The 27,913-nt window shown below is 39.0% G+C and overlaps 1 protein-coding gene across 1 annotated transcript in view; it reads left to right on the top strand.

Annotated features, from left to right (window-relative positions):
• The window catches only part of LRP1 (LDL receptor related protein 1), a 331,544-nt gene that overhangs the window by 173,914 nt on the left and 129,717 nt on the right, over positions 1-27,913 (top strand). The window contains exons 8-13 of the mRNA XM_070938005.1: positions 2,637-2,799; positions 16,073-16,295; positions 17,662-17,851; positions 22,201-22,344; positions 24,861-25,097; positions 25,556-25,736. Of these exons, the coding sequence (XP_070794106.1) occupies positions 2,637-2,799; positions 16,073-16,295; positions 17,662-17,851; positions 22,201-22,344; positions 24,861-25,097; positions 25,556-25,736 (1,138 nt within the window). The remainder of the gene's footprint in view (positions 1-2,636; positions 2,800-16,072; positions 16,296-17,661; positions 17,852-22,200; positions 22,345-24,860; positions 25,098-25,555; positions 25,737-27,913) is intronic.

Genomic DNA, 27,913 nt, shown 5'->3' with positions numbered 1-27,913 from the left:
TTATTTATTTATTTATTTATTTATTTATTTATTTATTTTTAAATTTGTATACCGCCCTTCTCCCTGAGGACTCAGGGCGGTGAACAGCCAAGTAAAAGCATAAACTACAAACATTAAAATACAATTAAAAAGATATATATAAATTTGGCCCCATGATTAAAAATAATAACAAACAATTAAAAACATTTTAAAAAGTGTTTTAAGGAGTGTATGAGGAGGGGAGGGAAGATTGGGATGATTCTTGAGTAGCTAAAAAACTAAAAAGGGAGTACATTTAATGGGCCCAAAATGAAGCAGGAGTACAGGGCAGGTTGAAAGGAGACAAGTAACAGACACGTGATTGAATTGCGTAGCCTTCATCCACATCTCAACAATTTGAGTCCAGTCCACCTGGATAGTCTTTCTCATAATATAATCTTCTGGTACAGCTGGCTGTTTGAACTTCTGGGTTACTGTGAAACAGATTAATATTTTTAATAGGGAGTTTGCAGGTTTTCACTCAATAGGTTTCTATATATTAAGGATTATACAAGGTAAAATAGAAGATCCATATAGAGAATGATAAGGACAGCCGAGAAGATTATAGGAAGCTCGTTCCCCATTATTCAGGAAACTGCTTACAGGCGCTATGTGCTTAGAACTCGAAGCATTGTTAGAGACCCCACACACCCACTTTACGGTCTGTTTCTGTTGCTCCCCTCTGGGAGGAGGTTTCGAAGTATCTATAACAAGACTACCAGATTCTGTGATAGCTTTATTCCCTATGCCATCCATCTAGTAAACTCGCAAGATTAGTTTTTCTCGCCATGTACATGTATTCATCTGAACTAGACTGTGGTGTTTCTCTGTGTCATACATGTGGGTATGTGGGCATATGCATAATTTTTATTTGTTTGTTGTTTGTCATGTTTATGTAGTGTATATTGAAGGTGGTGACCCTTTGAGAGCTGTATGCAAAAAAATTTCATTTTAATATATGCCGATTAGTGTACATTTAAAGTGACAATAAAGTTATTTTAAGTCTAAGTCTATGCTATAAAAAGGAAAATCGCAGGTTATAGCAGTTTGTTTAGTGACTGTTCGAAATTACAGTGGTACTGAAAAAAGTGACATGACCGTTTTCACACTTATGACCATTGCAGCATCCCCATGGTCATGTGATCAAAATCCAGACATTTAGCAACTGGCTCATATTTATAACGGTTGCAGTGTCCCAAGGTCACATGATCCCCTTTTGTGACCGCCTGACAAGCAAAATCAATGGGGAAGCCAGATTCACTTAACAGCCGTGTCACTAACTTAACAATTGCAGTGATTCACTAAACAACAGTGGCAAGACAGGTCATAAAATGGGGCAAAATTCACTTTAAAAATGTCTCACTTAGCAATAGAAATTTTGGACTCAATTGTGGTTGTATGTCGAGGACAACCTATATAGTTTAAAACTGGTATATTACAGCCAAATACTAACCATAGTTAGGAAGGAGAATGTGGGAGACAAATTTAAATGCTGAGCCACCTTACCCAGCTTGGAAACCCCAGTCTGAGGTAGCCTGGTTTAAAATGCTGTCTAAATAAGGCCAAACTAATTCTGAGTGGAGAAACTTTGCATTTATTTAAACTAATACTCTAAGCATTTGCAAAATGTAAAGAACATGGCAACCCAAAGTTGATTAAAAATATGTTCCAGGTCCATGTTGTGGTTTTGGAAAGGGTGTTTTGATGAAAACAACTATGATCAAATTACCTGAGCTGGAAGATGTAGAATTAAAACAGTCAAACAGAAACTTCATTCTGGACTGATTCCTGATATCAAAATACTTTCCCACTAATACGTTAGGCAGAAACCTCTTGTTAATTTGTTAGAAATCTCCATCTCAGCAGTCTGAAGTAAAGAACAGTTCCTCATTTGCCTATTTCTGAAGATGTTTCAGTCTTGGTTTTAGAATGCTGATGACCTGGAAGTCTATGGTATAATTAATATCCATCTCTTTGTCAACACACTGGTATCTGAACTCATTTCTGAGAAGAAAGCTAACCAAATGTAGTTGAGATTTCTATTCAAAGAGTTTTTCAACATCTTTTTTTATATATAAATTTATTGAATGTTTTAAAAGGAAGAGTAAAAATTAATGCAAACTAGAATAAGAATAAGAAAAGAAAAAAGAAATAAAGGAGAAAGCTAAGGTGCACAAAGAAAAAAATAGAAGAAAAATAGAAAAGAAAGAAAAAAAAGATATAATGAAGTGGCTTCCACTCTTCTTTACATCAGTAAATTTAACCTCTTTCTCTAAAGTTACAACCCGACTCCTCTTTCTATAATGTATCCTATCTAATTGTTAAAATCATAGATCATAAATTCATTTTTTAAAAAATTTACGCAAAAAGTCCATAAGGGATTTTGAGTTTTGAAACATCTGATGAAGGACCAAGACGTTTCAAAAATCTGTTTTCCCAAAGAACCATCCACAATCTGAATTATTGCTTGCTAATGTGTAACATCTCTTTATTTATATGTCTATTCATATTGCGTAGATTCAAATTGCATCATTTCCAAGAGGTTGGATTTCCGGATTTATACAGAAGTTTTATCTCATCTTTCTTTTATCTCACCTTTCTTTGTATTTTTTCATTAGATGTGGAGCAAATGGCTATTGACTGGCTTACTGGCAACTTCTACTTTGTGGATGACATTGATGACCGGATATTTATCTGCAACAAGAGTGGGGTCACCTGTGTTACGCTGCTTGACTCGGAACTCTACAATCCTAAAGGCATTGCACTGGATCCAACAATGGGGTGAGAATCCATATAAGTACTTTTAGATGAAAACTAAATTGGTTTCCTCCTTTGTCATCCCCCCCCGCCCCCCGAGCCCACAGTTCCTGAATGCCTTTTAGTCTGTTGGTCAATGATATCAAATGCCAGTTTAGTCCAAACTAAAACTTTTTGAATCCTAATTTACTTGCAGATGACGGGGCTGGTTTGGTATGCCAACTGGTATTTCGATAGAGGAACAGGAAGTCAGTCTTCCTAGTGACTTCCCAGCACCAAGCTAGACTTGTAAACTGAGCATACTGGGGCATTCACCAAACATTTAAAAAGGACTCTCCTATATGTCTACCAAATAAAAAAGTAAAAAAAAAATGCAATTTTTTTCAAGGTCTAACTTTGATTATTAATATTTGCCAACAAAATGCTAAATGGCTTGAGAGTATCTCTTTTTGTATTTCTGTCTCGGCATCCTATGATCATCATCAAGGATTCTTTGTTAGTTAATTTGGTCAAACGAGGCAAGGCAGAGGGCTGAAAGAAAGACATTTTAATGGTGGTATGGAATACCCGGTCTAGAATGGAATCTTTTTCTCCATTGCTAGTTGCCATAGAAGAAATTGTTAACATTTTCATTGGCATTATTAAAATGCTTTTATTGCAATGTTTTATTTATATATTTTATGGTTTTCTTTGTTGGGTTTTGTCTTATTTAGCTTTATATGATATATTTCTAATTGATGTACATCACTTAAAGAAACTGTGCAGCTGGTTGCAGCATTTAACTGACCTTGACTGATCTCAAAAAGTCAATGGATCAGACTTTGCTAATGCTTGCCTAGAAGACCACCAAAAAATCCCAGGGCAGTAACCAGATTAGGAATTTGAGGGGTGGGGATGGGAAACATCCTAGAAGAAAGCAAACCACCTTTGTATTATTACCCAGAAAACTACTTGGCTGTATCCATATGACCACTAGGAACAGAGAATTGCAATTATGGAATGATTTTGAAGACTTTTTAAAAAAATTAGGAGTACAGGGAAAAAAGGTTCTACAATAGATGTTTTCCTAACTCCATATAATAAATCCTGACTTAGAAGCATCATCAGCCTGTCATGCTGATGTTAATTTGGATACCACAGTTTAAGAAGGATTCAGAGAAGCTGGAAGAGTTCTGAGAAGGGCAACAAAAGTGATGAGGGATTGGGAAAGTGTGACCTATAATAGAGTCGAAAGAGTGCATACATTTAATCTTGAGAGAGAAGAACACTCTGTAGAGATACAATAAGCACTTTTCAACCAAACACAGATAGTCCTTGATTTAGGACCACAATTGAGCCCAACATTTCTGTTGCTAAGGGAAACATTGGTTAAGTGAATTTTGCTCTGTTTTACGACCTTTCTTGTTAAGTGAATCACTGCAGTTGTTAAATTAGTAATACTGTTGAATCTGGTTCCATTGACTTTGCTTGTCAGAAGGTTGAAAAAGGAGATTACATAATTCTGGGACTTCATAAATACGAGTCAGTTGCCAGGCATCTGAATTTTGACCATGTGACTATGGGGATGCTTCAATGGTTGTAAGAATGAAAAACAGTCATATGTCCCGGCCCCCCCCCCCTTGTTTTAGTGCCGTTACAGATACTGAATAAACTGTTTTAAGTCGAGGACTACCTGTAGGAGGTTGTCACCTACAAGAAGTTCAGGATTTCTTTTCACTTATTTACAGAGTGCAGGATGAGAAATAATGAGTTTACAATACAGGGAAACAGATTACAAAATCTATATTGGAAAGGTTTGCTGACCGTAGAAACAATTTGACTGAAGCCAAATTCCCAGACTGGTGGTGCTCTCCTTCACTTGATACATTTAAGCATTTATACATGCATCTGTTTGGGATATTTTAATCTGTTTTTCTGTACTAAGCAGGAAGTTGAACTCAATGATATAAAAGGTCAGTGTCTACCTCTTATCCCTCTATGAGACATGAGCTTTGAATGTATTTCATCTCTAGGGCCCAGGAGAGAAAATAGGTGTATATTCAAGTTTTCTCCCTCCCTCTTGCGTTTTTCTTGCCATTTTAAAGAAAATTGCTGAATTGATTTTAAGCAGCAATTGTACCTGTTGATAAGCAGATAGCCATACAATGCTCTTCGTTGGTTTGTGTGCAGTTCAAATGATTGTAATGTATTCCAAACGAAATTACAGAGATAATGCCGTGCTTTTCATTTGATGGGAATCTCTTGCTTTTGCTGGAGACCCCTAGGAGCTGAATTGTTCTTGTCAGGCTCTTCCATTCTTTTTGCCTATATCAGATGAGATGGAAGTCGTAGTTTCTTAGTGGTGTTTTCTGCTCTCTGTTTCCTACTACATCTTATTTCTTTTGAATATTATTCTTTCTCGTTTCTTTATACTTGCTTTAATTTTTTTTTCTTTCTCCTTTTTCATTCTCTCCTTTATTTGTTGCTGGTTTTGAAGGCCTTCCTCCATACTGCCTGAATTATGACAGTATATTTCCTCTGATTCTTCAAAACTTTGTTTAGGAAAGAATATTACTGAATTTTATTGTCAAGCCTCCAATAAGGCTACTTGTCTTATTTGAGAGTATTGCTTCTCAAAAGGGCAGATACTGCCCAGACTGTTTTTGCAGGACAGATTTATTTTTGGCATCTAATAGGATATTTAATTAATCTTTGATAGTGAAATGTCACCTTGATCTTGAGACTGTACCTGTATCATTTGCTGTTTGCCTTGACATTTTGGTATCATATTGAAGAGAAGTTAGAGCAAAAGAAATGAAGTTTACTAGCATTAGTGTTGAAGATATTATAATCTTTCACTTCTCACAAATGTAACACAGAACGCTGAAATTGTGCCTTGTAATTCATCTTGCCCATATAAGGCAGATCAGTCCTATAACTAAGAGCTCATCTTGGATTGTGACATCGATAGTCCTAGCTCCAGATCACACCTCTTGACACAACTGTTGTGTTTGGACTACATGTCCAAGAGTCACCTTTGGAAGGAGAAAGATCAGGAACTGATTGTGTCTATATAAGCAACCATTCCATATTGTCCCATCTTTCTCTTCACTCCCCAAAGAGTATATAGCAGGTCATATAGAATAGACACAGCCTAATTGGTTTTGTTGTTTTGGTATGGTCATGTACATATTTATCAACTTATTTACAACAATTCAGTGTGATTCATTTAACAACCATTGTAAAAATGGTCATAAAATTGGGTCCAGTCATGTGCTGACCCTCTTAGTGACTGAAATTTCAGTCCCAATTTTTATCATAAATTAAGGGCGACCTACTTCAAAGGGGGTAGGTTCACTATTTTGTAATTGTACACTGTTTACAGGATTACTAATCTGAGGACAAACCATCATCTAAACCTCCCAGCTCCAAAAGAATGTGAAATCTATATTACATTGAACACAATTATTGTGCCTTTCTCTTTCAGCTCCCTCTGTCAAATGAATTATTGTGGAGGCCTGGATAAAGAGGGCAAAAGATTGGATGGATTGGAAAGAAGCATCTCCTATGTGCAAACTTTATTTCTTAATCTGATGAATGATGAGGTGTTCTACCTACCTAATGCCTTTTCTGTGGGAACAGGTTGCTTCTTTTTATCCTCATGTAGTTGAAAAGCACTCAAACAGTGGAAGTTTTCTGTAGCAAAGCACTGTAACTATGCAGATGTAGGAGATTTGGCAGTGAAAGTGGTAGTAAAACCGATTGGTAGTCACACTGATATCTCTGGGAGCCCTGCTTGTGTTCCTATGGATTTCTCCTTGAATCTGAAGCCAGATTTAGACCTTTCCTTTGAACAGAAAATTGTTTTGGGCTGAAGCTTGTAGCTATGGTACTTTATTGTATTGTCCTTGGCCATAGTTTTGGCTATTCACCACCAGATTAAGTTCCCAGCAAATAAGTGGTGACAGATTTTCCTGGTTCCACCTGAGAATGTGACTGTCGAGCCCGTTGTTTTGCTCGACAATGCAGGGAAGGGAAGGAGGAATGTAGGCTGTGGACCTGCCTGAATGCAGAGTGGGATGTCATTTCACAGGGTGTGGTACTGGGTTTCACAGGGTGACAGTGGCACTGGGTGTAGGTGGTCGGAGCCGGGAGAAAGGAGAGTGTTGGAGAAAGGAGCGGAGGGGAATGATGTCGACAGGAGATGCCGTCACGAGACCGATGCGGAGGAAGGGCGGCTCGTTGGGAAAGCATTTCATAGCTGAGGAAAGGCCATATGGTTGGGATTGTGGCGGGTGGGGTGGCATGTCTTTACAAAACACACTGAGAGGCGGATGCTCTCAACGCTGACTTTGAACTGTTTGAGCTCAGCGTTTCCTCGGATCTAGCTTACAGCAGAATTAAAACATTGTTACCAACCCGGATATCACTCATTTCAGCATGGTTTGTTTATGCTGACAAGGTTTGTCCAGGAAGGCTGAGAGTGACAGTGGTTTGCTGAGTTTAATCTGTAATCATAAGGGCTACTTTCCCACCCAGATGGATGAATCTGATCACCTCTCTCTTCAGAGAAATCTTGACCTTGCTAAGGAAGAGAGGCTTAAGCGTGGTTCTCTAAGGCTCAAGCAATGGGAGCACCTGTTTTCAATATCTCAATATTCCACTGGGCTGAAGGGAGATGGGGTTTCTTTCATTGGGAAATCTGTACACCATGCTATCCAAAATGATAGCCTGTCATTAAAAAGAGATCAGACTGAGTTGCAGTGGTGAGTGACCATTGTAAACATTGACACAAATCTTATTCTAAGGCTTCAGTTTTGCTTTGCGTTAAGAAATTAATGTTTTCAATTTAAGCAATTATATTAGATTGGATTATACTACTCATATTGTATGATACTTACATACAATATGCTACCCACAGTCCAATGAATGAATGAATGAATGAATGAATGAATGAATGAATGAATGAATGAATGAGTGATCCAATGAAGATCCTTATTCTCACTGTCCATTCATAAATATCCTAATTCTAGTCAATCGTTTGAGTCAGCACAACAGTATCATAAATGGGAGACTGAACAAGGCCATTGTTCACAGTCTATTTTGTAGTCTCATTTTGCAATCCTAGTCAACTCTCAATAGATAGATTTTGCAGGAGTGTAGGAATGGTCACAGTCCAAAGATTCGAGCTAGAAAATGGTTCAGTTTAGCATTTTTGGAGTTCAGCTTTCAGATTATTGTTTTTAAAGAAGAAAAAGAAGAAGTCAAAAGCTACATTGCAGCTGCATATTTTAATTATTTGTTACCCAACAATAGCAATGTTTCTATGCTTGCATGAGTTCCGTAGAGTTGCGGTGACATAGAAATATGCTTTTTCTCCCCTACAATGTTTCTAGCTTCTTTTAATAAATGTAATATTCAGACCTCATTTAGGAGAGTAGATTTAATTATTTTCACATCAGATAGTGAAACCTATATGTAGGTGTTTCATTACACAAACTATAAAAAAACAACAACTCTACACTACATAGAAAACATCTCAGAAACAATGAAAGGATAGTTACAGCCACACAGCATCACCTTAGCATGCAAACAACGTAAAGGCCTCCAAAACATCTTAAGGAAACCCAAAGTCCCACTTGTATTGTGTAGGAGGGTACTACCGCTGAGAGGAACAAGCTAATTAGTAAAATACTACGAAAATATTTTGAAAACCGCTTATCTCTGAGACTGTGTAGGAGACTCTTCCTATTCTGAACAGACCCAGACTTCTGCATGTTTTCCCCTTCTCTCTCTCATCTTTAAGATAGATTTTGGTGGGTATGCAAAACCCCCTCATTACTTAGGAGGCCAGAACAACCCCTGCCTTGTGTAGCAACTGGCAGCTTCTAGAGTCTATACAGTGGCCTGTTTGGAGCTTCAATCTGTTTATCTCATACACTATGGAACCTCTAACACTGGAGCAAGTCCCGCCAACTTTCAAGGACATTTTGGTACATTTGGAAAGACATCAGCACAGTTTAAATGTATTTGCTATCTTCCCTGCCTAGAGGGATTTTCAACCTTTGGAATGATCTGCTTTTCAAATTTGCTTTTTAAGAGAGTTGATTTCAACAGATTTGTTTACTTTCCAGCTATAGTTATTGATCTTCATGTGGAATACCTCTATTTTCTCAAATCTCATAGTTTAAAAAAAAGCATTTTGAAGGACATACTGCATCTTTTTATAGTGATTCTAGTCCCTTCCTGGAGTTTATTTTTGACCTTGTTTATGTTAATGATTAAACCCTTTAAACCTCTACCATCTTGTGTCCTTCATTTATTGGAAAACAATCTTTTGGTTGTTATTACACCCACAGGGCTATAAGTTGTGTGCTGGAAGGACAGACCCATTTTATATGATTTTCCAAAAAGGGACGTGTATGGGAAAATGGGATACACAGCTGTGTAATTTATTTCCTTGCCCCAAAGGTATTGCAAAATGATCACTGCTCCCAGCTTAATTTATCAAGATCTGTCTTGCCTCAAGAATCTAATAGATAGAGAAAAATGCATAAAAATGTGAAATAACCAGTATCACGGGTTAATGAATATATGACACATCCTGGAGCAAATTACAGTATAAATGATAGTCACCTTAACAGTTTTGCCTTCCAAAATATTTTTTTTTCTTCCTTGCTTCAGAAAGATGAGTAGCAAATCTATTGCAGCTGCATGGCTCGTGTCAAAATTGAGATTGCCAGTGATAAGTTAAAAAACTTTGAAGGAAGGAATTGGAAAGCTTTAGCAAGACTTTCACCAACTGAAATTGCAAAAATGAGAATTTGTGTTCATTTGACATTTGGGGTTATTATATCCAGAGCATTCAAATAGGCCTATCCCCATCTTGTGCTTCAGCCAGGCTTTTAATATCAGTTAATTTTATTTAAGTCATGTTCGGCAGAGGTGTAAATTACAAAATTCAAACCGTGAAGCTGCAGCATACAGAATAGGAATTACAGTTTAATAGATGCAAATTGGGATTTCCTCAGTGGTTTTCAAGTCAAGATCATGTTCAGGTAGAAACCTAAATATACCTAAATACATTTTTTAATGCTTGACCATTTCTCCGAAATCATCACTTTCTCCTTTGAATAATTAACTTAAGTGTTTGTCAATGCCAAATATATCTGAGTAGCAGCTGCTACAAAACAGCAAGTGTTACTTTTGCTTAGGGTCCCTTTTTGAATTATCACGCAATTAGAAATCTTAGCTGAAATAATTAATTAGCAGAGTTATAGATGTTTCAGAGGGAATAGTAATTTTGTATTCTGAAAACAGTGATAATTTCCAATTTAAATCAGTTGGTGAGTGATAGAGTTGATGGATTATAGGGTTTATCTTTAATGCACTTCACAATATCCAGGGGACTAGATGGAAAAAAAACTTCCGACTCTATATTCTTCCTAAATCTACACCTGTCCAAAAACCCTCTATTGCAGAAATTCAATTGCTACAGGATGCTTGATAGGTGATCGTCTGTTTTTTGCTTAAAAGTCTCTAAGATGAATCTGCCATTTTGATGCCATCTCAAATAACCCATATTATTCAGAAATGTCTCTAATAATATATAGGAAATTCCATTGGCCAAAGAAATATAGGGCTACATTCCAGCATTTGTAAGCCATTTATACATAATCTCTGTGGTCAGAGGCTTCATAAGGAGATGGTGTTTCTTGCACATTGAATGCAGGGATCAATTGCACTTGAGTGCTGACTCTTGTATTTCTTGGCAAATGGAATCATTATGGTCAGCTGTTTGCCTTTGGTGACATGTTTTAATGGAAAGAGGAAGGAGGTAATAGGGAAACATCTGGATGTTCACTCATACTTGGTGCAACTGAAAATGTTGATGTGACATAAAAAGGGAACTTTAATGGCACATTATTGTATGGGCATTGTACCCATGGGTGGCTGGATATTTGAAGAGCTGTTTTGTTAAAAAAAAAAGAGAGAGAAAGAAAAAAATAGAACAGGGAAGTAATCTCGTACAAGAAGTATTAGTCACTACTAAGTGTCTCAATCAGCTCAAGGTTGTTTGTACATGATATTAACTTGAACATATCTAGGGATTGTCCTTTCTTTGTGCCGGTATGTTGCAATACTATTTATATACAAACACCCACGCAGGATGTTCCTCTACAGCCAAAGATTGATTGATTGATTATACCTTATGTCAATGAAAAAAATTCTGCATAGTAACCTCATTTGTTTGGTTCTCCCTTCTCCCTTCTCTATTTCTGCTTCTGTTTAGCTATACTCGTCTATAGTCTAGTGGGGACCAGCACTTTCCTTGCACATAAAACTACTGTACTTCCTTCAGATTTCTTTTGAAGACTCCGTTAACGTCAATTCTCTCATGAATTTCCGTCTTACCTTAAACAGCATTTCTACTAGCCTGTGGCAGTTTCTAAACTAATCCTGAAAATCTCATTAATCTTTAGTCTCCTTTGCATTTCTCTGCATAAATTAGGTTGCCATAAGCCAGTTCTCTGCTAAAGGAACAATGGCATCACTTCTACAATCTGTGCAATACTCGCTACCTAGATTGATCCTGCCGTAAGGCCCAATAAGATCAACATGTTGGACACTACAGTACACTTTTTGGTCACCTGAAGTGTTATGAATTTATTAGTACTATATTTTTACTCCTTCCCGTAGTGCTTTTTTCCTCCACTGTACTGTGATGATCTAGAAACATATTTTATTATGCAGATCAGAGGTGGGTTTCAGCAGGTTCTGACCAGTTCTGGAGATTTTGAGTAGTTAGGAGAACCGGTAGTAAAAATTCTGACTGGTCCCACCCCCATCTATTTTCTGCCTCCCAACTCCCAGCTGATCGGGAGGAAATGGAGATTTTGCAGTATCCTTACCCTGGAGTGGGTTGGGAATGGAGATTTTTCACTATCCTTCCCCTGCCATGCCCACCAATCCATGCCACCAATCCATGCCATGCCCACTAAGCCACACCCACAGAACCGGTAGTAAAAAATTTTGAAACCCACCACTGATGCAGATATACCTTTGAGAACATGTTTGAAGATAGGTGATGATAATAGTTTGGGAATTTCTCCAATTCAAATCTTGACTGTTTGGAGTTTCTTTACTTCTCTTATTAAACCATAAATTATGGTTGGGCTTTTTGTCCATAGGTGCCTTGGCAGGCCATTTGTCGTTAGGGCTCACATATGTTGATTCACAAGTAGATTCTTTCAATTCAGCTTTGGCCTTGATCTTTATACATGAGAAGACGTATATGCTATTGTGTATGAAAGGGCAAGGGAGGACAGGAGGAAGACAGAATAATGATGGTGATGGGAAAGACATTCAGAATATTTGCATTTTGATGGATTTCTTCGGTATTTCATTATGCTAAATGCGAAGTCCACATCTACATGGTTGTAATTATCTGCCTTCTGAGATTTTGTTCCCAAAGACATTGTCATTCTTCCTTTAACTAACACAATGTGTGTATGCTTATATATTCGCAGCATTCTGTTTCGGTCTTATTGTTCTGTAGATACTTAATATTCAGGAGGCCCCTTTTCCAAATTTGCTGGGGGGGGGGGTGTTTTCCGGTTGCAGCCTAAAAGATAGCAGTACTTGGAAATGACTTTATGCACCCGCCATTGACTGCCATCTAGTGTTTATTTTGTCTTTTTCTCTCTGAACTCATTTTTGCCACACACACCCATCTTTCAATGTGCTCCTAAATTTTAGTCATGGAGAGAGGAGGGATAGGTACTTTTAACTTTTCCCTGTCTGTTGGCTATATCAATTTCATTTTAATTTTCACTTACGGAAGCTGGATGGCTTGCCTTCTGGAGTGGATCAACCAAAAACTCCTGTTCTACTTTCCTAGGCAATTGGTCTCAGGATAAGGTTGTAATTTCAATAGCTAGAAACAAAATCCCATTGGATTCAATAGGATTACTTTCTTGCTGAACATATGATTTGGACTGCTCAGTTTTTTAAACTATAAAGCTATAAGGACAAGTTTATTAAAAGGACTGCACCCCCAACTGCAGACAAGTGTTTAAAATATCAGTCTGTAACTTGCTTTCTCTGCATATAAGGGGTATTTGCATATTAAATATGAAAAATTGGTTTAGCAAAATGCAGTTTAATCTATTTCTTCAACAGCTGAAGGAGGCTGGAGATATAGCATTTTTCCCCTTCCAAAGCCTTAGCTCTACCACCTGAGTGGATAATTCCCTGATAATTCCCTGACTTCCGTGAAGTCTCGTACAAAGCAGCTCTGTCCCACCAGTAATTTAAAAAAAAAAACCACACACAAATACACAAGCATATTATTTAAGCAGCCACCCTGCTGCCTCCAGATATTTTGGCATAAGGGTCCTAGAATTCCCAGCTAGCATAAATCTTGGCCACAGTCCCTGGAAGTTGTAAGGCCAAGCCATCTAAAGGACATGACTTTGGAGAAGTCTGATTTAAAAGTACTACTTTTAAAAAGCATCTCTATAACTGTCTGGTTTGGCTCTGCAACCAAACACGACAGACACAGACTTCAACGGATAATTAGAACTGCAGAGAAAACAATTGCTACCAACCTGCCTTCCATTGAGGACCTGTATACTGCACGAGTCAAAAAGAGGGCTGTGAAAATATCTACAGACCCCTCACATCCTGGACATAAATTGTTTCAACTTCTACCTTCAAAAGACACTATCGGGCCCTGCTAGACCGAATAACTAGACACAAGGACAGTTTTTTCCTGAATGCCATCACTCTGCTAAACAACTAATTCCCACCACACTATCAAATTATTACTAAAACCTATCTCCTCCCACTTACTACTATAACCATGTTGCTTGTATCTTTACGATTTATATTCTTTTATTTGTTTCCTAGTATGATTTAATTGTTTATTAGTATCCTATGACTATCACTAAGTATTGTATCTTATGATTCTTGATGAATGTATTTTTTTCCTTTTATATGCTCCAAAGACACCTTGTGTGTCCAATCACACATGGCCAATAAATAATTTATTTATTTATTTTTATTTTATTCAATTTGTATACCGCCCTTCTCCTAGTGGACTCAGGGCGGTGCACAGCCAGAACTAAAACACATACCAATACAAAATTTAAAATTATTAAAAAAATTACATAACTTTGGCCCAAATTTAAAACAATTCAAATTAAAACCCATTGACAATTTAAAAGCTAAAAAATTAAAAAAGACTAAAAAGGGGGGGGGGGGCGGTTCACGCCAGCCCTGCTTGATGGAAAAGAAAAGTTTTCAGGGCACGGCGAAAGACCCGATATCCTTCGTATCTCCGGGGGCAAATTGTTCCAGAGGGCAGGAGCTGCCACAGAGAAGGCCCTCCCCCTGGGAGTCGCCAGCCGACATTGCCTGGCTGACGGCACCCTGAGGAGTCCCTCTCTGTGGGAGCGTACTGGTCGGTGGGAGGCTATTGGCGGCAGAAGGCAGTCCCGCAAATGCCCAGGTCCTATGCCATGGAGCGCTTTAAAGGTGGTAACCAACACCTTGAAGTGCACCCGGAAGACCACTGGAAGCCAATGCAGCTCACGCAGGAGAGGTGTCACATGGGAGCGCCCCCTCGCTCCCATAATCCCCCGCGCGGGGATTCTATCTATGTATTTACCTATCTATCTAATTCTATCTATGTATCTACTTGGAAGAAAATTCTTGCCCTGGCAGCACTTGGGAAAGATGCATATGCTCCAGATATGGCTTGAAGGATCATGGTCCACTAGTAGAAAGAATAGATTTGAAGCGATTTCTCCTTTTCAGCTGTGTCCTATATTTGCATTTAATCAAAAGATCCAACCGAGTATAGAGTTCCAATTCACACATGATTGCAGCCCAGCAAGTGCATTTTATATATACTTACATAGAAATGCATAGAACTTTTTGTTTTTCTGTGTTTAATTGAAGACTTTCCAATCCAGAGATTTCATGGGTGGTTTAATTAAAGCCTGGGTATTGTAAAACTCACACCATTTACCTCATAATTTTCACATCTGAGGAAAAACGGAAGTTCTTCCCAGTGTGTGTGAAATAACACAGTTCAGAATAGAATTCCGTTTTTGTATTATAAAGTGGAAATTTAGATAATTTCTATCCTCAGCAGTTTGCCTTTGTAGAGTTGTACAGATTTCCTTTTTTTAGATCAGGGTCTCAAACTCGATTTCATTGAGGGCCGCATCAGAGTTGTGTTTGACCTCAGGGGGCCAGAGCGCACGTGGCCAGCTCAGCGTCACTCATGCTGGGGGCGCCTGTGGCCTGAGCACTCTGCCAGCAAAAATGGGCTCCCAAGCTCAGTTTTTGGCTGCAACTGCCTCCTGCAACCCTCTGCCATCGAAAATGGAGCTTTGGAGGGCCGCACGCAGCTCTCCAGAGCTCCATTTTTGCTGGCAGAGACCCCACAGGCCGGTCCTTTGCTGTTTCCAGGGCGGCCCCTCAGGCCAGATCTAAGCACCTTGTGGGCCGGATCCGGCCCCTGGGCCTTGAGTTTGACACCCCTGCTTTAGATGGATGCTAACCTGTATCCCAGTTTCTGTTTTTATTTTAAATGTTTGCATGCTTAATGGTGTATACACACACACATCAAGGAGTGAGATGAAAACCACTGTAGCTGTTAGGCCTGAAAACAGAGTCGAGAATGAATGTGTTACTGTATGTATAAATTAGGGGGGGACGAGAAGTGTTACCTCTGCTGTTTAGGAACAAATGTATACATTTGATCAGAGTTTGGAGAAAAACAGAATATGTGTCTGCATATAAGCTATCTTTGAATAGATGTAATGAGAATGGATAATATCTTGGTGCGGTCAAAGTCCAATGAGCAGTTTCAAACTGAAGCTAGTTTATTTTCTATAGGCAACAGTGATACATGTGCAACTCCACTTTTTACTTCTTATTTTTCTCTGTCTCTCTTCCTTTTTTCACAGACTAAAGCCAAACCCCCCCCCCCACACACACACACCCCACCAAAATTAAAGAATTGAAAGTATTATATAGGCTAAAAATTTTTTTAAAAAAATCCACTCACAAATCAATATAGAGAAAGTGGATTCTTGCCTATGCTTTGAACTCTGAATTTTCTGCATGTTTATAATGGCTATCCCTAGCATTCATATATGTATATTTATATGGTTTTATAAATGATTTCATTGATAAAGCTAGTTATATAATGCTAGTTCTAATCCCCCTTATTTAGCTTATGCCTCTCCTTTACTTTTCACTTATGTTTGGAGAGCCCCTCATGCCTTTTCTCCTTGCCTTCTAGGAAGCTGTTCTTCACTGACTACGGACAGATACCAAAGGTGGAACGCTGTGACATGGATGGGCAGAACCGAACAAAGCTGGTCGACACCAAAATTGTCTTCCCCCATGGAATCACCTTGGACTTGGTCAATCGGCTTGTTTATTGGGCTGATGCTTACCTCGACTACATTGAAGTGGTGGACTACGAAGGAAAAAATCGACACACAATCATCCAGGGTGTTTTGGTGAGTACAGCTGGGATCAGGGGACATGGATCTTGTGGAACATGGATCTTGTGGAATATGCAGCTGTTGAGCCACCCGATACAGTCCTTATCTTTGGGAATCAAAGTATGCAGTCCCAGTGCTGTGGCATAACTATAGCCTGATGAGCAGGATTCTGAAGAAATAGACATAAAACGAATAGAAATAGATAGAAGCTTGTTTTCCAGATGTTTTATGATACGGCTCTCACAGTCCTTCAGTCCCTCATCATGCTGCCTTTGTTTGATAAGGATGGTCCAAAGCTAATGGACCAAGATTGTGAGTCTTGATATTGGGCCTACAGGCACTAAGGAGTTGATGAACTATTTGTATAGTGTGAACAATCAATCAGTAGAATGACTTGCCTCCAGAATTTGTGGGTGGTCCAACACTGGAGATTTTTAAGAAGAGATTAGACAACTATTTGTCTGAAATGGTATAGGGCTGTGATGCCGAATCTATGGCATGCGTGCCACAGGTGGCACCCGGAGCTATATCTGCGGGCACGTGAGCCGTTGCCCTAGCTCAGCTCCCCAGCTGATTTTCGGCTGGCCCCTCCCACGCCATCCCTCCCCTCCCAGAAGTCTCCACGCAGCCCGTTTTGGATGCCAGGTAAGTACACGGCTTGCACGGAGGCTCTGGGAGGGCATTTTTGGCCTCCAGGGGGGCGGGGGAGGCCATTTTCACCCTCCCTAGGCTCCAGGTAAGCTTTTGGAGCCTGGGGAGGCCAAAAGCTGGGCTTGCCGGGCCCACTGGAAGTCAGGAAACAGGCCATTTCTGGCCTCTGGAGGCTTCAGGGAGGCCTGCTAGGCCCAAAACAGGGTGTGAGGGGGTTGTTCGTGCGTGCATGCGTGGGGGGTGAGCGCGGGGAGCATTGAATTATGGGTGTGGGCACGAGCGTGACCCCTCTGTGCTCCCCCTGCTTTTGGCACACGACAACAAAAAGGTTAGCCATCACTGGTATAGGGTTTCCTGCTTGAGCAGACTAGAAGACCTCCAAGGTCCCTTCCAACTCTGTTATTTTGTTATTCAATAGGTATCTCTTCTCTCATATGCTGTTAATAAAAACGCTGTTAAAAAAAACCCTAATTAAAGATTATTTCAGAGAATATCCAGTTCTTGTTTAGCAACGAAGCTGTACCTGTCTCAGAGGATTGTGGAATGATGGGAACTTGTGACATAGGTATTATAAATAATATAGGGAATCAGTAGAATTTGAAAAGACTACCTGGTCCTTTTTTTTTTGTTTGGAATCTGAACTGTAATGTTTTGAAATAAAGGAAAACAGATCTTCAGTTCTACCCATTAGCCTCATCAGTTTTTTAAAAACCACATTTGTTGTTTGTAGATAGAGCATCTCTACGGCTTGACTGTCTTTGAGAACTACCTGTATGCCACCAATTCTGACAACGCCAACACTCAGCAGAAAACTAGCGTCATCCGGGTCAATCGTTTCAACAGTAGTGACTTCCAAGTGGTAACACGGGTGGATAAAGGTGGAGCTCTACATGTCTATCACCAGCGACGGCAACCCAAAGGTAGATAAGGGAAATCTATAACGTCTGGGGATAAGGGGGAAACTCTGATGGGGTTTGTTTGGTTAGCTACTTGTATAATGTTTCTGTTTGACTTTCGAAATCCTTTTCATTGCTGATCTTTATGAAAGGACATAAAACTGGGCTTTTTTTCAGGCAAATGGTCCGGAAAATACTGCTATGTATGCATATATATTCCCACAGGTGTATTTAGCAGAATTATATTCATAATTAAAGTAATCCACCAGAATATGAATATAGACTCCATTTAGACATCTTTGCATCCAATTCTAGCACCGTATCAGAAGGCTTTGTCCATTATTTGCAATCCATTGATGGTTACTGTCTCAGCTTTTTTATTCCAGCTGTTTTCAGCATGGCCTTATTTAGGGTATCACCGAGATGGCCTCATCTATTTCTTTCCCATATTCTCTTTTCATTCATATCCGCCAGTCACTGTACTTTTAATGTCCCAAAGAACTGTATAGACATTCCAGATATGTATTAAGGTCACGCTGTGGAGGAAAGTGATTAACTGCCAATGTGTAGCAGAATGGCTGATGGGTCACCCCTAGATGTGATTGATCTAGGGCCATGATAGTTTAGAGAAGTCTTTATCACTCTGCTTTTCTGATGCTCTGGACCTCCCTTCTGTTTTTATGGAACCTCTATTATATGGTATGTTGATCTGAATAAAATGTATGAGACTTTTTTCCATGACAGCTTTACAACAGCTGTTCTGCAATATGTACTTCTTTATAGGCAGATGGTTATAATTAAGGATCACTTTATGTCCATTCAGAATTTTCCTCTGTGGCAGTGGGATTGCCTAAAATTATAAACCGAAATATATTGGGAGGATTATCTATAATAATTTTAATTCAAGAAAGGATAATTTTAATGGTTAATGCCATTTTAAGATGTGTGATGATTGGAGCCATTACTGTACATTCTTGTTCCTGTTTATTTATGTGGTCATTCAATTTCTATAGCTGCCCAACTCAATGGAGTGGCCCTGTTATAGTGTGCTCATCTGACATCCATCTTCACTTCTTCTTTGGTTATTCCAAGCTGTTACAGAAGATATGCTGCTATGACCTTAAAAAGGAATTCAATAATATAATACCAAAGCTCCAAAGCTAAAACTTTGGCTTTGGAAAAGTAGCCTCAGGATAAAACTGCGACATTTTAATGATGTTAGCTAAGTGACAGATGGATTTTGTTAAATAGAATGTACTTGGTTGTGTTGAAGATTTTAAGAATGAGGTTAATGATCATGAAGAGTCAAGTTACAGTAAGCCTGCAGTCTTAAACATCCTTATTGTTAGACTCTCTCTGTCTAATTTGGGTGTCACCAATATCAATCTGACTCTTGGTAGCTTCAGACACAATAATATAACTCAGATTGTCCAGACAGTTTACTCCATATTTGAGAACTTGCTTCACAGTGGTGATAGCAATAGCAATGGCATTTAGACTTATAAACTGCTTCACAATGCTTTGCAGCCCTCTCTAAGCTGTTTACAAAGTCAACACATTGCCCCCAACTATCTGGGTCCTCATTTTACCGACTTTGGAAGGATCAAAGGCTGAGTCAACCTTGAGCCGGTCAGGATCGAACTGCTGGCAGTCAGCAGAATTAGCCTGCAATACTGCATTCTAACCACTGCACCACCATGGCACAGTGACACAGTTATTTCTCTAGGGATAAGAAAGGGTCATTGGCAGATAGAAGATACTCTATCTGGAATACACAGAAACCCCCTTTGAATCAATGGAAATTTGGTTGCTCTCTTTCTGACCTTGATGTAACCACTCAGTGTTTGCATAATGATTTTGCCTCCTCTGAGAAATTTGGGTTCTTGCCTCACCAGCTTTATTCCTTACATTTTCTAGGAATCTTGACCTGTGAAGAAAAGTGGAACTAATTAGAATAAACCTGCATTTAATAAACCTGTTAATATTTAAACCTGTTTATTTATAAATTTTGTCATTTGGGTCATCGGTTAATAACCACTGGTTTTCTACTGATTCCACATCCTCTCAATCTGTTAGGTATCCTCCTCGGATATTCTCAAATATGCCAAGAAGGGTGTCTGAATATTAATCATACTTTAGACCTCCCCTAAAATAAGAACAATAAAATGATGTGAAATTAACTTTAAGCGATGCCAGTAAAAACATCTCCTGATCATCTATGCAAATTCAGCCTAGAAGAAAAAAAGAGCCTTGGTAGTACAGTGGTTTAATGCACCCTGTTATTAACACAGCTGCCTGCCATTTCTGCAGGTTTGAATCTCACCAGGCTCAAGGTTGACTCAGCCTTCCATCCTTTCTAAGGTAGGTGAAATGAGGACCCAGTTTGTGGGGGCAATAAGCTGACTTTGTATAAATATACAAAAAGTATGAAGGCTATTGCTTAACGCATTGTAAGCCGCCCTGAGTCTCCGGAGAAGGGCGGCATATAAATTAAATTTAAAAAAAAAGAAAAGAAAAGAATGATGTTGATGAATCTCAAAACCTCTTTCTGAAAGAGTGGTGTTGGTGTTTCTCTTCTCGCAATCTTTGAAGAAGGCGGGCTAACATTCATACCAATTGAATTAGGCCTTCTGTTGGCTTCAACCCTCTTCATACTGGTTGACTCTAGACTAAACCACTTCATCCTTTAGCGTTATTTCTGTAATCCCAGCTGCAAAGAAGGGACATGAAGCCACAAGGAACAAGGCAGGTGTTCCAATTTCTTTAAAACGCCTATGATATTGAAAATACATTTTGTGAAATAAAGCTGAAACTCAGCTTGCTTCATGCCTTGTGAGATTGGCATGGCCCCACACTCTGTGGTACTTCTAGCACTACTTCTAGAAAAAGAGAACATTAGAGAAGGATCAACTATAATTGTATAATCTACACCAGACCTGTGCATTTCATGGCCCAGGGACCATAGCTGTCCCTTTGTCCCTGCCAGGTCTGTGATGGTGGTAGCCAGTTTCTCATGTGGCCCCTCGAAAAAAATAATTGCCCACCCTTCTTCTATTCTATACAATAGTATATGATATTATTATTCAATAACCTATGTTATATTACAATTACCTATCCATTGTGCTTTATACTATTACTACTATGCATCAACATTTCTTTCTTAAGCCTATTCTGTCCTAAGTCTCCTCTCTGAAATTCTTCCTCTTTTTCGGTCAGTGGCCAATATGTTGAGGTCTTGAGAGTTTTTTTGCATTGGGTTTTGTCTTATTGGACTTCTATACTTCACTGTTTTTGGACTATCCCTTGTCTCTGAAGGGAAAACCCCTTCTTTCTTTTGGCTGCTGTACTCAATTTGCTTGTGACTGCAGAGCTCAAAAACAAGCATCTCCTCTCACACCTGTATCAGAATTGCTACTTTATTGGCAACTTCACTATGCTGACACTGGGATAAAAAGACTCAAACGGGAGGGAAAGAAGGCAGCACAAATGCCTGCGATTTTCTCAAGCAGCCTGCTCTTCCACACACACCCCTCCCCCTCCCAAATTATTCATCCTAAACTCGTAAACAGTTTAAGCTTGCTGACTTTTTAATTGCATGTTTATTTGCCGGCTGTTTTGTTCACAGTTTCTAAACACTGAGCTTATGGTTTATGTAAACTTGTACAAATATTTCCAATGTATCCAAAACAAATAAGTCCCAAGAAACATCCCACTTGCTCAGGCCAGTATTTGCCCTGCCTTTAGACTTTTTTTTCCCACAAGAAGATGATTTCTCTTTGCTCTGCAATACCAGATAAATGTATGCTGGGTAGATAGTTCAGCAACTTGTAAGTCTTTTAGCTAACAAGAAGGAGATGCTGTGATTATTACTCACCTTGAAATCAGGAACTCAGAGTTATTTGTGAACAATGTGCATTATTTGAATTGAGAGCCAGTTTGGTCTAGTGGTTAAAGCATCAGGCTAGAAACTGGGAGACTTATGAATTGTATTCCTGCCTTTGGCATAAAGCCAGGCGGGTGACGGGTCAATCACTCTCAGCCCTAGGAACCAAGCAAGGCAAACCACTTCCGAAAAACCTTGCCAAGCAAACAGTCGCTAGGAGTCAACGCTGACTTGAAGACACTAAATAAATAAAACATAGTATGAATAGCTGTATAAATTAAAAGGCACACAGCTGTTGACTTTGTTCTAGAGTATCTCCAACAATTTCAGCTCTAGGCATTAGTTCTCTACTGTTGCATAATTAGGTTATAACCATGAAGGATGTCTCTACATGCCCCTGTTGCTCATTGTCAATCTTAAATATCACAACAGAATAAAACTGAAATAAATGCCTGTTGACATGAACTGACGGGGAATTCTTTGTTATTAGTGAGGAGTCATGCCTGTGAAGTGGACCAGTTTGGAAAACCAGGTGGCTGTTCTGACATCTGTCTCCTTGGAAACAGTCACAAGACGCGGACCTGCCGGTGCCGTTCAGGATTCAGCCTTGGCAGTGATGGGAAGTCCTGCAAAAGTGAGTTGCGCGTTGTGAGTGAGAGCGTGTTGTGGTTGGGAGACAGCTGAGCTGAAGAGGAATCTGTCTTAATCTCTCAGTTTGAGTGGGAAATTTTCCTTGGCATCTTGCTTTAAATTGTCATCAGAGCAGTAAAGAAAAGAAAAGAAAAATGTGAACAAAAATAAAATGGATTTTAATTTTTTTGGGAAAGAGTATAAAATGATCCCAACTGAAAGATATCTTAAAATGTTATCTGAATTACTAAAGGGTGCTTTGCAAGCATAGTTGTTATCATCAGCAGAAAGAGATGAGAGTTACGTTACTTGATCGGTCCTCTTCTCCCAGATTCATACCTCTATTTTTCAGTGTGGAAAAGGGGACAGAAGAAATCAGTGAGAAGTGGCTGTAGAAGGAACAGCTGGAGTCAATCCAAACAAGAAGGGAGGGGTTTTCTCAGCAAGTGGTTGGGGAGTGGAGAAGAGTTGGGATTGAAACAAAAAGAAAACACAATACTGAAGATTCATCCACTTCAGAGGAGACTTAATTTGAGGGCCCTCTATTGATTTGTAGAAGGAAAATCACAGCCACATACTATGAATGAGACCCTGTACAGGAGTATTTTCATGAAGGCCTATTCATTAAAAACTTGAATTCAGATACCACTGGAGTGGTAATAACAATTTCTACCATAGCAGCAATGTCCTCCGTAGGGGAAGAGATTCCATACCTCACTCCTACCCCACCCCCATTAATCCAGTATAAATTGAGAAACAATTTGGGAAGTTTGAATGTAGGAAAATTTATATTGCCCCCGCCTCTTCCCCAAGCCATGACCAAAGCAGCAAAGCAAAGGGAAAGAATATTGAGCTATTCTGAATATTAAAATTTCATGTTTTGACTTGGTTCAAATATTCTCTTTTAATCGATCTAAAGTTTTTAATAAATTCCAGATTTCAAAAATACATGTGTGTGATTCTGTGGCCTTGGTTCTCTACTCATTTAGTTCGATACAAGGGACTTATAATTGTTATTTTTTGGCCATGCCAATCTAGCTAGACAGTAGCCCCAATCTCTGTGAAGTTGTTATAAATGGTGAGTTTTTGTTCAAAGGAATAATTGAGCAAAGCTGTATTTCTTATTAGTATTGCCGTAAATATTTCCAAAATCATTGGAAATATAACCATGTCTATAGCTCTTTTGAGCACACCTGATTTTCTTTTTTTGCTCATAACAATTCTCAAATTGTAACTGGAGCGTTCCAAATATTGCAATCAGAGTATTTAATTCCAACTGAGTCTATGACTTTGCACATCATGCCAAATTACTCTCTATGTTTTGAATTTAAATGATAATAATATTCTTGCTGTTACAATTATTTTAATGTGAGCGACAATCCCAGGAAACAATAGCCAGGATCCCTGGTGATGAGCTGAATTGCAGTCTATCACAATAAAATGTGTCACAAGCTGAAACAAGAAAGATGAACTACGGGGTGGGGAGGGGGGGTGTTTCTCCCCCAGATAACTGTTTTGGGACTTAGAATATAGGAAACACTACCTTTTTAATTATCTGTGTTTTCTAGAACCGATTATCTGAATTCTTTGTTTTTAAATGAATATAAATTTGCCGATACAGGTAGTCCTTGTGGTTTGATCACAGTTGAGCCCAAAACTTGTGTTGCTAAGCGAGACAACTGTTCAGTGAGTTTTGACCCATTTTACGACCTTTCTTGCCACAGTTGTTAAATGAATCACTGCATTTGTTAAGTTAGTAACACGGTTGAAAAGTGAATCTGGCTTCCCCATGACTTTGCTCGTCAGAAAGTCGCAAAAGATGATTACATGACCCTGGGACACTGCCGCCGTCATAAATACGAGCCAGTTGCCAAGTGCCCAAATTTTGATCACATGACCATGGGGATGCTGCAAAACAGTTGTGTGAAAAATGGTCATACGTCACTTTTTTCAGTGTCATCCTAACTTTGAATGGTCACTAAATGAAAGTTGCAAGTTGAGGACCACTTGTAGTCCTCTCTAAAAGGGGAAGGGGAACTATATCTGCCACCATCTCTTTTTGTTTTGGTTACTTGTCATATTGCTTTCTGCAGCCTCCAGATTCAGAGATAGTTCTGTACTACTGAATATCAGTGGCTGAGAGAAAAAGGAGGAGGAGGAGGAGGCCTCCGTTCCCTCAGGTCCAGGTTGAGCATCTAATTTTTGTTGAAAAGAGGAGTTTGTAGTAGTGTGTCTCAGAAAGGCTTCGTGCATGGGTTGTCCTCTTGTCACTATCATTCTTTTTATGGGTTATCTTCTTGTGGTTCTTTTTGTTTTATGCTTATCATTGTGACATCTTGCTTTTTTTTTTTGGAGAGTTTGGGTAGAAATCAAAAGTAACCTTCTCCTTTCTCCCTCCTCCTCCTCCTCCTCCTCCTCCTCCTCCTCCTCCTCCTCCTCCTCCTCCTCCTCCTCCTCCTCCTCCTCCTCCTCCTCCTCCTCCTCCTCCTCCTCCTCCTCCTCCCTCTCTTTATCTTCCAGAGCCAGAGCATGAGCTTTTCCTTGTCTATGGCAAAGGTCGGCCAGGCATCATTCGTGGAATGGACATGGGAGCCAAAGTGCCTGATGAACACATGATCCCCATTGAAAACTTGATGAACCCCAGAGCCCTCGATTTCCATGCAGAGACCGGCTTCATTTACTTCGCTGACACTACCAGCTACCTGATTGGACGGCAGAAAATTGATGGAACAGATAGGGAAACGATTCTGAAAGACGGTATGTGTTTTTGCTTGTTGAATGTCTACATTATCATGTTAAAAGTTAGAATGGTTTCCTGTAAAGTGGCACATGGGACGTAGAATGGAGGGAATAGGGTTTGATATGTAAATTGGGATTTGGGGGACATAACTTTTATTCTGAATATAAGCCGGTCACTATGTACCAGAAAGAATTGCATTGTGTAGCTTCAACTATTTTTTCTAAATACTTCTTAGACTCCTTGTAATGCTTGTAGGTACAAACCTGAAGAGTGATTTCTGCCACTGAATCTCTGACTCTTTTAAAACAGATAATAAGGTGGTATGTCTGTCATGTCTTGTCAATTTCAGTAGCAATCGTATAACAAAGCACATAGCTCTGCTTGTATTATCATGTTGCGTTCAACCTTCAGTGGCACATCCACATCTGCGTACCTTGATCATGTTCAGCACATTTCTCACTTTATCTTCTTCCAGGCATTCATAACGTAGAAGGCATTGCAGTGGACTGGATGGGGAACAATCTCTACTGGACTGACGATGGACCCAAGAAAACCATCAGCGTTGCCCGGCTGGAAAAAGCTGCTCAGACCAGGAAGACACTCATTGAAGAAAGGATGATTCACCCACGAGCCATTGTGGTGGATCCCTTGAATGGGTGGGTCTCTGCTGGCTGTGGATCCTAAGGGGATCAGGAAAACTGCTTAGGGAAATGTAGCAGAATATGTCTACAAGAATAGTGAATTCTAGAGATGTCAAGCAAACTTCCAGCAAGCAAGGCATCTATTATGCAGTTTTCCATTGCTCTTACTTTTCAGCTTTCTAATATTCATGTATGACATTTTTATCCTCATTCTTCCTCTAATGGAATTCTGTCTCCAGAGGTTTTTATGTTGCTGTAATCTTTATAATTTATACTTTTATGTGTGCCTTAACATAAGCTTGGAAAAGGTCTAAATCATTCAATTATATGACTGTACAGGCAGTACATAACAGTGACAAGAAAAATGGGGTAGAAGACAGGAGGGTAATTTAGGACCATATTACTACATTATGCTGGGAAGCCCATGTTTGATCTCCCATAACTTTATTTTCTTTAATTAAATGCATCTGTGGAAGATTGCTAAATGGGCGTGCATGTTTTTCTGATCTAAATCTCCCCTTGTCAGGAAAAAATCCATCTCCCTTATAGCAAGCAGGCAAGGTTGGGGTTGTGCAGATCTCAAATCTCATGGGAAACAACCTCTATCATTATAATTCTTTTTAGGAAATTCTTCTTTTTAAAAAAAATAATGTTATGAAAGTTTACAAATACAGAGATTAAAAACTAATACAAAAAATAAAAGAAAAAGAGAAGTTGAAAGAGAAAAAACAAATTAAGAAATATCTATCACCTATCTATCTATCTATCTAGTTATCTAGCTATCTATCTAGCTACCTATCTATAAATGACTATTCCCTTCCTCCAAGACCAGTATAAAGAATTTAGTAACTTAACACTTTTACTAATTTCAATTAAAAACATCTTCCCATATTTCATCCCTTAATAATCAAACTATAAATAGCAATAGCAGACTTATATATTGCTTCACAGTGCTTTACAGCCCTCTCTAAGCAGTTTACAGAGTCAGCATATTGCCCCAAATGCCTATTAAAAACTAGCAAAAATACTGTGTGTTTATGTGGGTGTATGTTTATGTGGGTGTATATACAGTATGTGTGCATTTAATCTTAGTTAAATCCATTTTGTATTTCAAGTGATCACTATCTTTAAGACATGAAGCAAAAACAACAACAAAAATCTCTCTCCCCATTTATCAAGAGACTTGGTCAAACATAAATTCCATTAATTGCTACCAGAAACTACCACATGCATATTTAACCTTGGTCAAATAAGTTTCACTTTATATTTCTTCCAATGATTTTTTTTAAGCTTGATCTTTAATCTTATCAAATAATTTCCCACCAGTTGATTTCTTCTCATTTTCTCTGTGTCTCCTTTCAGAAACAACTTCAGTAGCTTAACTCGTCCTCTTTGTAAATCCAAGATAAGAAGATTTTCCAAATAATTCTTCTGATTTATTATTTCTTTAGTTATTAAGACATTAGCCGGTTTCAAATGTAAATCCATTGTGACATCCTTTTCCATATCACTCTTGTAATTTGGCTTTCTAAAATCCATTTTGAAATCCACATTCATATCAGCTTCTCTCTTACCCAGTAAAAAAACACACACCTATTCTTCTATATTCTCTTCTAAACCCCTCTTTATAGTATCAGACAATCTTGTAAATGATTTCTAAGTATATAGTTCCCAAACAGCCTTAATTCCTTCTATAGCCAAATAGTGTTGCTGCATTGTATTATTGAGCCCCTTCTCCTTTAATTGTAATCCTTAGTTCTCTCTGGTTAGTCTTCAAAGTCCCCTCTTACTGTATGTTTATTTTCCAATCAGCAAAACTTTCCCATGAGAGGATTTCTTATAGTTAATTTTAAAACTTTCATAGGTAAAGGTTCCCCTTGTACACATGTGCTAGTCATTCCCGACTCTAGGGGGCGGTGCTCATCTTGTTTCAAAGCCGAAGAGCCAGCACTGTCTGAAGATGTCTCTGTGGTCATGTGGCCGGCATGACTAAACGCCAAAGGCGCATAGAACGCTGTTACCTTCCCACCAAAGGTGGTCCCTATTTTTTCTACTTGCATTTTTTACATGCTTTCGAACTGCTAGGTTAGCAGAAGCTGGGACAAGTAACGGGAGCTTACCCCATTACGCGGCACTAGGGATTCGAACCGCTGAACTGCCGACCTTTTGATTGACAAGCTCAGCATCTTAGC

The sequence above is a fragment of the Pituophis catenifer genome, unplaced genomic scaffold (genome assembly GCF_029215685.1).
Source record: "Pituophis catenifer annectens isolate HBS135680 unplaced genomic scaffold, rPitCat1.0.hap2 SCAF_2, whole genome shotgun sequence".
NCBI lineage: Eukaryota > Metazoa > Chordata > Lepidosauria > Squamata > Colubridae > Pituophis > Pituophis catenifer.
Note: the sequence above shows the minus strand (reverse complement) of the source record. Positions and strands in the feature narration are given on the sequence as shown.